This window comes from Peromyscus leucopus, chromosome 1, assembly GCF_004664715.2.
Source record: "Peromyscus leucopus breed LL Stock chromosome 1, UCI_PerLeu_2.1, whole genome shotgun sequence".
Classification (NCBI taxonomy): domain Eukaryota; kingdom Metazoa; phylum Chordata; class Mammalia; order Rodentia; family Cricetidae; genus Peromyscus; species Peromyscus leucopus.
In genome coordinates this window covers 176,679,099-176,689,325 of record NC_051063.1, presented here as the reverse complement: position 1 = coordinate 176,689,325, position 10,227 = coordinate 176,679,099, and the positions used below count along the sequence as shown (strand labels likewise).

General features: G+C 53.0%; 1 protein-coding gene across 1 annotated transcript; it reads right to left on the bottom strand.

The window, feature by feature from the left end:
* Nucleotides 1-436: 436 nt before the first annotated feature.
* Selenow (selenoprotein W) lies at nt 437-5,423 on the bottom strand. The gene is made up of 6 exons (XM_028854941.2): nt 5,306-5,423; nt 3,590-3,614; nt 3,420-3,473; nt 3,163-3,237; nt 2,958-3,056; nt 437-753 (listed from the first exon to the last, which is right to left on the bottom strand). The coding sequence occupies exons 1-5, from the start codon at nt 5,347-5,349 to the stop codon at nt 2,973-2,975; spliced, it is 282 nt and encodes a 93-aa protein (XP_028710774.1). The 5' UTR covers nt 5,350-5,423; the 3' UTR covers nt 437-753; nt 2,958-2,972.
* Between the last annotated feature and the right edge of the window lie 4,804 nt (nt 5,424-10,227).

Genomic DNA, 10,227 nt, shown 5'->3' with positions numbered 1-10,227 from the left:
TTAACCATTGAGAGCTGGCTCTCCAGCCTTGAGTGGAACCATCCCCTGAACACGGAATCTTTGACTATGTAAGGGGAGCTGGAGGATTCCTCTGCTTATTACATATTTATGGTGTGTGTGTGTGTGTGTGTGTGTGTGTGTGCGCGTGCGCGCGCGCTCTCTCTCTCTCTCTCTCCAGAGTATTTGCCAAAGCAGGCGATGGAGGTCAGAGGACAAGGTGCAGGAATTGGTTGGTTCTTTCCTTCCCAAGGATGGGACTCGGGGATCAGTCTTGGCAGCAAGCACCTTTGCCTGCTGAGCCATATCCCCAGCCCATCTCTCTGCCTCCTGACTGCAGATACAGTGTGACCAGCCTCTTCAAGCTCCTGCTATACCTCGACCTCCCTGCCAGGATGGACTGTGACCAGAACTGCGACCAAAATAAACCGTGTCTCCCTTCAGTTGCCTCATCCAACTTTTATTCGACTGGGAACAGTTGGCAACTTGGCTGCTTATCTTCTTGCAGTCTGAGCTGGAGAAGGGAAACCAAGGCAGGAGGGTGGATGGGAGACGTGGAGGAATTCAGGGAGAGGTGAGGAAGAGGGCAGAAGGGCAGGGCAGGGCAGGGTGCGTGCACAGGTGGATTCTGGGGAGGCACACCCCCTCACAGAGGCACCCTCTGGCCTGACTTGGTGGCCGCAGGAACATCGAGGAAAGACCACAGGTCTGAGACATTTCAGTCCTTCCTGTCATAAGGCGGCTGCCAGGAGGTCACTGTGGAGAGAGAGGGGATGGTCAGCTTGTGAGGCAGAGGAAGGGGCACTATAAAAGGGGAAGAAGCACAGCCAGGCGTGGAGGCACATTCCTGCAGTCGCAGCAACCTCCTACCCCAGCCTCTCAAGTGCTGCTTTCACAGATGAGCCGCTGTGCGCGGCTGAGGTGAAACTGACCAGATTCCTGGTGCAAAGCATGCTGGGAGTGGGCATCTAGTCCATGGGGTTTGGGATGTGATACTCAGTTCCAGACCAAGGTACAGGAACTAATACAAGGTGGAGAGGATGGGATGTGGAGAGAGAAGCTAGGACTCTGCTCTGGCTGGGCCAGCCAGAGCTGCCCAGTAGTAGAGGAGGCAGAGTTTGGAGCACACAAGGAAATGACAGGAAAACAAAATCAAAACAGCCTCGGCTCCACTGTGAGTTCAAGTTCAAGCCAGCTCAGCCAACCAGACAGAACTGTCTCAAATAAAAAAATAATAAAGGTAGCTCAGTGGTGGAGCTCCTGCTGAGAACCCACAATGAGGGGCTGGGGGTGTGGGTCAGTGGTACAGCACCTGCCAAGAATCCCCCAGTGAGGGGCTGGGGGTGTGGCTCAGTGGTAGAGCCCCTGCCTAGAATCCCCCAGTGAGGGGTTGGGGGTGTGGCTCAGTGGTAGAGCCCCTGCCTAGAATCCCACAGTGAGGGGCTGGGGTGTGGCTCAGTGGTAGAGCCCCTGCCTAGAATCCCACAGTGAGGGGCTGGGGTGTGGCTCAGTGGTAGAGCCCCTGCCTAGCATTGTGTGAGGCAGAGAGAGCTCAACTCCCAGTACAAGGGAGAGAAAAAAACAAACAAAACAAAAAAACCAGCTTGGCAGTGGTGGTTCACACTACCAGCACTACAAAGAGAGTTCTAGGTCAGCCTGGTCTACAAATCAAATTGCAGGACAGCCAGGGCTATTACAGAGAAACCCCGTCGTCTTGAAAGACCAAAATAAATAAATGTATAAATGTATAAAATCCAACTGTGAACGCGCTGTGACTGGGGAACAGGACTGCATTCTAGAACACACTGGATTGGACACCAGTCCCTGGGCTGCTCCTACACGGCCCAGCGCATCAGAAAACTGCTTCTGTCAAAGGAACAAAGGTGACCAGGGCCAGACTGCCAGGTCCTTAGCAGCATTTTCTTACTGTTAGATTCACTCATTGTATGTGTTGGTGTTTTGCCTGTCAGGACCCGAGTGCTCGGTGCCCATGGAGGTCCGAAGAGTGCGCTGGGTTCCCTGGAACCGGAGTTAGGAACCGTGAGCCGCCATGTGGTGCTGGGACTCGAACCTAGGTCCTCGGCAAGCGCAACAAGTGCTCTTAACCCAAACCATCTCTACGTCCCTGGCAGCCTTTTGAATTTAAAGACTGTCTCACATAGCCCTCCACGACAGCAAACTCACCGTGTAGCCAAGGATAACCTTGAACTCTTGATCCTCCTGGCCCTACCTCCAAAATGCTGGGATCACAGGCCTGCCCCACAACGCCAACTCTTCTGCTTTATGTTTGTTTTGTTTTGTTTTTTAATGTGTATGCAGTTTGTCTGCATGTATGTCTGAGAACATTGTGTGTGCAGTGCCCTCAGAGACCAGAAGAGGACATCAGATTCCCTGGAACTGGAGTTACAGGTGATTATGAATCACCTTGTCAGTACGGGGACCGAACCCGGGTCCTCTGCAAAAGCAGCCAGTGTGGCCCTAACCGCTGGGACATCTCCCCAGCTCCATTGTTTTGTTTTGTTCAGACATGGTCTCATGAGGCCCAGCCTGGCTCCCAACTCATGGCAATCCTTCTGCCTCAGCCTTGGAAGTGCTCATTCCTGCCTTCCCCCGTGCTGGGGATTTTCAGGGGGAGTGGCGTCACCCAGTTTCTAGAGCGCTGAAGCTGGAACTCTGGGCCTCCTGCGTGGCGGGCAATCACGCCACATCAACCACAGCCTGACTTCCTGCAGCATCTTCCACTCCAGGATCAAGAAGGCCGCTCAAGGAAAGCCCCTTCCCCCATCACCTCCGCGGTTCTGCTCTGCAACCCCTCAGGTAATGTTTCCTAGCCCCCCTGGCTCCAGGGGCCCCTGGGATGTGGCCATTTCCCACCCTGCACTCTGACAGTCCATACACAGGGCAGGCAGGATACAACACCCCAGGGTGGCACCCCCACCCCTCCCAGCAGGCCCCCATACCCCTGCCTCCAGGGTTCACTGGCACTGAGCCAGGGCAGCTTTGATGGCGGTCACCAGTTTCCGAAACTTGCTTTCTGTATCCACGTAGCCATCACCTCTCTGAAGAGAAGAGAGGAGAGAGATGAGCTGGGCCCCAGACACCAACCTAGGCCCTAAGCCGTGTGGTGCCCCCCCCCCCACCCCATGAGGCAGGACACTGACTTACCTTCTTGGAGTGAACCAACTTCCCGGCTACCGTCACTTCAAAGAACCCGGTGACCTGGGGAGTCCCCTCGCCACACTGAGGAAAGAAGGCGTGGGGGGGGGGGGGGCTGAAATGTCCTCTCAGGGACACCCTACCCGCCATGTCCCAAGAGTATAAGTCAAAAGGACAGAGGATCGTCCTAACCCATCCCCATTCACCCCCAGTCCCAAGTGACAGAAAAGGGACCAGTGTGATTCCGTCCCCATTCCAAGACTCACAATGTCCAGGCATCCGGGGAACTCATGTTCTAGCTTCTCCTTGAGCTGGAGATACTGCAAACAGGGTATGGGAGGGAGTTGTTGGGGGCGCATAGCCAGGCCGGGCAAATCCTCCCCGTGGTATACCCACCCTGACCTCCTTCAAGGCACTCCCGAGAAACCCCACTCACCTTGGGCTTGTAGCCTCAAGCTCCACTGGTGGGGGAAGCCAGGGTTGTTGCGGTCCACCAGGGCAGCATGGGGTCCAGGCCGGTACGGGTGTCCAAGTGAGCCGGGCAACAGGACGAGACGAAGTGGGCGAGGGGACAGATAAAGAGGGGCCCAGGTGAGAATGCAGAGGAGGTGACAGAGGCCCTCGAGAGGGGAAGACATGTATGTCACCCACAGAGAGATGGGCAACGGGGCAGAGACCGCAAAGAGAGCCGAGAGGGGGCGAGGGGGCAGCGGGAGGGTGGCAGAGAGATCACAGGATGACAACGGGGAGGGAAACCGAGGCAAGTGAATTAGGACAAAAGCTACCTCTGAAGATTCCCGCCTGGCTGTCACTCGGGAACCCCAGCTCTCCCCAGCACCCTTTTCTCTACTGCAGACCATTTTAGGCCTGGAATCTGGTGCAGCGGCCTCATGGGAGCCACGCCATCAAAGCAGCCTTTTCGAAAGACAGCCTGAAAATCTGGGACTGGTCAGAGCCCTCAAGGGGTCGGGAGGATCACACACACTCGGCCGCAGAGGATCAGGGAACCCAGATTCAATCTGTAATGGGACCTCAAGCGAGCCCGGCTTCATTCCCAGACAGGGTTTCGTTCCCTGTAAAATGGAGAGCTCCCTCAAGAGGCTTCAGGGATGGGGAATCCATCCAGCAGGCACTTTATTCATCACTTACTGCATGCTGGCTGTGTATCAGCTGCAGAAGAAAAAGCCACCAAGAGAAAATGGCTGGCCTTTGTATGCCCGCCTCTCGCAGGGGCACAATTAGAGTGCTGATGGGTTAAATACCACCATCACCTCCCCCCTTCACGCTACAGAAGGGGAACTAAGGCCAGAAAAGGGGCGGGGTTAACAGCCCCAGCACCCACACAGTAAGTTGTTTGTCTTCTGGGTTTTTGTGGGGGTGGGGGGTGGGGGCGTGTGTGTTATACTGGGATCAGAACACGGGACCTGGTGCATTCCAGGCAAACACTGCAGCACCGAGCTACATCCTCACGCCCACTATCCAGCCCACACTACCCCTTTTTTTCTCTTTTGGAAACGGGGAATCTCACTATGTAGCCCTGGCTGCCTCGAACTGGTTAAGCGGACCAGGCTGGCTTGGAACTCACAGAGATCCACCTGCCTCCGCCTCCGAGCGCTGTGACCGGAGGTGTGCGCCACCACCGCCGCCGGCTCAATTCACCCTTTTTCAAGTCCACACTGCGAGGGGCGAGCAACTGCAACTCGCACTACAGTGCAGACACAGGGCATCCACGGAGTTCCCAAGAGCGCTTATGTGCGCCACACCATGCATCCAAGTCTTCCCCACACCCCACAGGACAACCTCCATCCAGCCTTCTCTCACCTGGCGCTGCTCAGAGCGGGGGAAGGGAAACGGCCTGGCGGGAGGCCACGGTCCCCAGAGAAACTCGATGCTACCCTTCCCCTCCCTCAGCGCTGAGTCAAGTGTCCAAAAAGAACCCAAGCATCAGTTCCCACTTTCCCAGGGTGAGACGCCCCCGCTGTTAGATGCGGGGAATCTGCCCGGAGCTGTTATTTCCGTCCCACCCCCTTGGAAGCCCCTCCCTATGGAGGGGTCTGGGGTGCAGTCACCGTACTCAGCCAACAAGATGGGGAGTCCCTGGCACAAAGGACCGGGAACAGAGAAAGGGGGAACCGTGGTCACCAGGACTTACCAATACAAGACTCGAACAGCGAGCGCCATGGCTCCAGATCGCATCCCCGCACAGAGCGAGGACCCGACCACAGAGCAACAAGGACCTCGAGGTCTGCGCGTGGGGCCGTGCGCACAGCCCTACTCCCTAGAGGCGGAGCAAACCAAGTGCACGCGCGGGGTGGGGGGAGCAGGGTAGCGCGGGGACCGAGCCGCCAGGACACGGCGAGGGCTGTGGCCACGCACGCGACCCCCCACGCGGAAGTCCATGCTGTTCCCATGATATCCCGGGGTTGTCTCCATAGACGGCGTCTCTGGGACGAGTCACCTCCGCGCCCTTGGCTGTCCCTTCTCCGTGCTAGAATGGTTCAGACCGCAGGGCGGTGGCTCGAGGCAGAGAATTCGCTGAGACTGAAGTTCAGTTGCAGAGTGGCTGGGAGGGGCTGCGCGGGGAAATTGAGGCACACGACGCATGCGCCCCATCCTCCTTGAGGGAACCGGCAATTGGGGTGGGGTCTCCAGCCCTGACTGATTCAGGGTAGATGAACCCTCGGCCTGAAAAAGTGAAGCTGGGAGTCCTAGCGTGCACTTCGGGCCCAGCTGTCTCATTTCAGCCTGGCGGCTGGACCCCAGCGTAACCCCCAAAAGTGTGCAACCTCTCTTTTTGCGCCTCCGCGCAGAAAGGGTACATAGAAAGTTATGGAACGGAGCGTGGGCTGTAGCTCAGTTAGTAGAGTACTTTCCTAGCAGGAAGCCCTGTCCCCAGGACCACATAAGCTGCTGGCGGTGGCACAAGCCTGTAATCCCAGAATTTGGGAAGAGGAGAGTGAAGGGTTATGAGTTCAAGGTTATCCTTGCTAGTCTAGGCTGTGCGACCAGTTGTCTAAAAGAGACAACAACAAAAAAGCCAGGTGTTGCCTTTAATCCCAGCAGCCGAGAAATCTCTGTAAGTTCGAGGCCAGCCTAGGCTACGTAGAGAGTTCCAGGACAGACAGGTCTACATAGACTGGCTCAAAAAACAAACAAAAATTAATTAATTAATTAATTAATTAATTAACTGTGAAAGTGGACGATCTGATTTAAGGGTTTCGGACTCTTGAGCCTCAGTTTCTCCTAATGGAAGCTGGGCATATTCCCTCGCAGGAGATATTTGTTCACACAGAAATTATGTATTGCTCTCTAGTTTCTTGTCCTCCACACCCTATGGGTGCACATCCCCATACCCCTATAATCCCTCCCCTGCCAAGGATGGCTCATCAGGAGAGATCTTCATCTCACACCTGACACCCTCTAACTTGCAGTCACTAGTTACTCCCACCAATGGCCAACTCGGGTCCAAAGAAGGAAACGTCAGTCTCCTTCACCTACCTCCCTTTGTAACCTAGCCTTCATGCAGGTGGTGGGCTTCGGTTCTCCCACGCAAGAATGAAATTAGAATCATTCATTTCCCCCTCGACCTCACAGGAGTGAGTTGGCAACGGAGGATTTCTTTTTTTTTTTTTTTTTTTTTTTTTTTTTTTTTTTTTTTTTTTTTTTTGGTTTTTCGAGACAGGGTTTCTCTTGTGTAGCTTTGCGCCTTTCCTGGAACTCACTTGGTAGCCCAGGCTGGCCTCGAACTCACAGAGATCCACCTGCCTCTGCCTCCCAAGTGCTGGGATTAAAGGCGTGCGCCACCACCGCCCGGCAGCAACGGAGGATTTCTTATGGCGTAAGAAAAATACACTTCCCTAAAAGGATGGTGTGTTCATGCCCTCAGACTCCTGGAACGACTCCGGAATCTGCCGTGTGTGCTGGGGAGAACTCAATGAAGATAACCAGAAACCTTCCTCTGTCCTCACTGGGCATCTCTGGCAGGCTAATTGCAGTGTCCCGTCCTCTCTGTCTACAGAGCGTGGACCTGTGATCACAGTCTGAGAAGGAATAATGATCCGGTCTTGGAGAACGATGAACATAGTCCAGTGTGAATGTTCATAGCTCGAATTCTCCTGTGGTTCCCAATATCCTTGAGACAACATCCCAAACCTTAGCATGCCCCATCCCATGGTACTTTGGCCTGTAGGGCCCCTCTGGCCCTTTCTTCCAATGCCCCAGTGACAGGGACCACTGAGATTCTAGCATGGGACCTCAGCCACATTCCTGTCTCAGGGCCTTTGCTGGTTTAACCCTCTCACTCCTGATTCCTGCTCTTCCTCCAAGAATCAGCTACAACATGGAGGGGAAACAGTTCCTTCTGGAAAAGTCTGCCTTGTGTACAACGCAGCTGGACCTATTTATTTGCCCTTACAAAGTGCTTCAACCCCAGTGGCTTAAATCACAGACATGCCTCTTCTCACACCCCTGGAGGCCAGAAATCTGAGATCAGGGTAGCTGCGGGGCTGGTTACACCCAGGACTGGAAGGAAAACTCTGACCCTTACCAGTCAGTATCCATCTTAGGAGCTGCGTGGCTATGGGAGAGTTATTTGCCAGCTAAGGGGTTAGTTGGGTGGTTAACAGTAAAAGATATGCGCCATCACCTCCTGGCTAGCAAATTCTTTAAGGAAAAAAAATGGCTCATGAAAAAAAAAAAAAAAACTAATTTAAAATCTTGGCTTAATCTTTGACTTGGTCAGTTGTAAACTACATCCTTTGAGAAATATAACTTCCTAAGCCCCAAAATCATATTCATGGGTGCTAGGGAGACGACTCTTGACTCCGTGGGTAAAGTGCTCTACATATGAGCATGAGGGTCCTGAGTTCGACCCCCAGTGATGACACAAATGCTAAGGCCTGTGTGGCACCTGTATACGCTCAGCACTGGAGAGGCAGGACAAACAGACAGCCCTGGAGCTAGCTAGCTGAACACCCAGCCTAGGCAAATCTAAAACTCTTCGATTCAATGGGAGACCCTCTCCCACAAAAAGATTGGGGTGGGGCCTGCAAAGTACCACAGTGGCAGAGCACTTGCCCAGCATGCAACTGGTCCTGGGTTCAATCCCCAGCACCCCCAAAAACCCGAACCAACAATATGGTAGAGAGTAACTGAGAAAGACACCTGACATTGACCTCTGACCTATACACACAAAACATACACAGACATACAAACACACATGCAGGCACACTCAATGAGTACACACATACACAAGTCATATAATAGGTGTTATTAAAGACATTTAGTTCCTGTTCTTTTTCTATTTTTTATTTATTTGTTTATGTATTTATTCATTTGTTTGTTTGTTTGTTTTTTGAGATAGGGTTTCTCTGTGTAGCCCTGGCTGTCCTGGAACTCCCTGGGTAGACCAGGCTGGTCTCGAACTCACAGAGATCCCCCTGCCTCCTGAGTGCTACCACTGCCCAGACATTTTTTCTATTTTTTAACGACAGGGTCTGCCAGGCGGTGGTGGCGCATGCCTTTAATCCCAGCACTCGGGAGGCAGAGGCAGGCAGATCTCTGTGAGTTCGAGGCCAGCCTGGTCTACAGAGTGTGTTCCAGGACAGGCTCCAAAGCTACACAGAGAAACCCTGTCTGGGCGGGGGGGGGGACAGGGTCTCATAAACTGGGCATGGTGGCACACATCTTTAATCCCAGCACTCAAGAGGCAGAGAGGCAAGCAGATCTCTGTGAGTTCCAGACCAGCCTGGGCTACATAGTGAAACCCTGTCTTGAAGAAATAAAAAACAAGGGCTGGAGAGATGGCTCAGTGGTTAAGAGGACCTGCATTCAGTTTCCAGAACCACTTCTGGCATCCCACAACTGCCTGTAACTCCAACTCCAGGGGTCTCTGACACCTCTGCCAGGCAGAAAACCTGCACTCACAGCCACATAGCCACAGTATACATATGCATAACTAAACATAACACAATTTGCTGTGGGATGCCTTTCCGTAAGCTGTGAATATGTGTTGCTCTGATTGGTTAATAAATAAAGCTGCATTGGCCTATGGCAGGGCAGGATGGAGCCAGGCGGGAAATCCAAGAGAGTAAGAGGAGAAAGGAGAGTGGGGGGAGGTGCCGAACTGCGGTCCAAAGAACAGCATGTAGTGGGATGCAGGTAAAGCCACGGAACACGTGGTGATACAGAGATTAATAGTTATGACTTAGGGTATAAGAGCTAGCTAGTAAGAAGCCTGAGCCATAGACCATAGAATTTGCAATTAATATTAAGCCTCTGAGTGATTATCTTCTAAGTAGCTGCGGGACCGGGCAGACCAGAGAAAGAAGGGACCAAGAGGCTGGATGGGACCAGAGAAACTTACAGCTGCAAAAGTAAATCTTTAAAAGTTTTCCAATCTTAAAATAAAACCTTCATTCCTACAACCTGGTCCTCACACAGCCACCAGAGGGCACCAGGTCACGCTGGCCACAGCCTGCGCTCTCTCTGCTGGCACAGTCCTCAGGAAGGGCCACCAACCTCTCTGCACGATCTGGTCCCTTATCTCTGATGTCATCCCCCACCTATTCCCTCCTCACCCTGCTGAAGCCGCATGGGAATCTTGTTTTTGTTTGTTTGTTTGTTTGGTTGGTTGGTTGGTTGGTTGGTTGGTTGGTTTTTCAAGACAGGGTTTGTCTGTGCAGCTTTGCGCCTTTCCTGGAACTCACTTTGGAGACCAGGCTGGCCTTGAACTCACAGAGATCAGCCTGCCTCTGCCTCCTGAGTGCTGGGATTAAAGGTGTGTGCCACCACCGCCCGGCTGTTTTTGTTTTTTTGAGACAGGGTTTCTCTGTGTAACCACCATGGCTATCCTGGAACTCACTTTGTAGACTAGGGTGGCATCTAACTCAGAGCTCTGCCTCTGCCTCCGGAGAGTGCTGGGATTAAAGGCATGTGTCACCATACCTGGCTCCCTTTTTTTTTTTTTTTTTTTTTTTTTTTTTTTTTTTTCCTGGCTCCCTTTTTTAATCGAAATAAATTTCTGAATTTATTTTTGATTTTATGTGTATGTTGTGCCTGCATGTACATATGCGC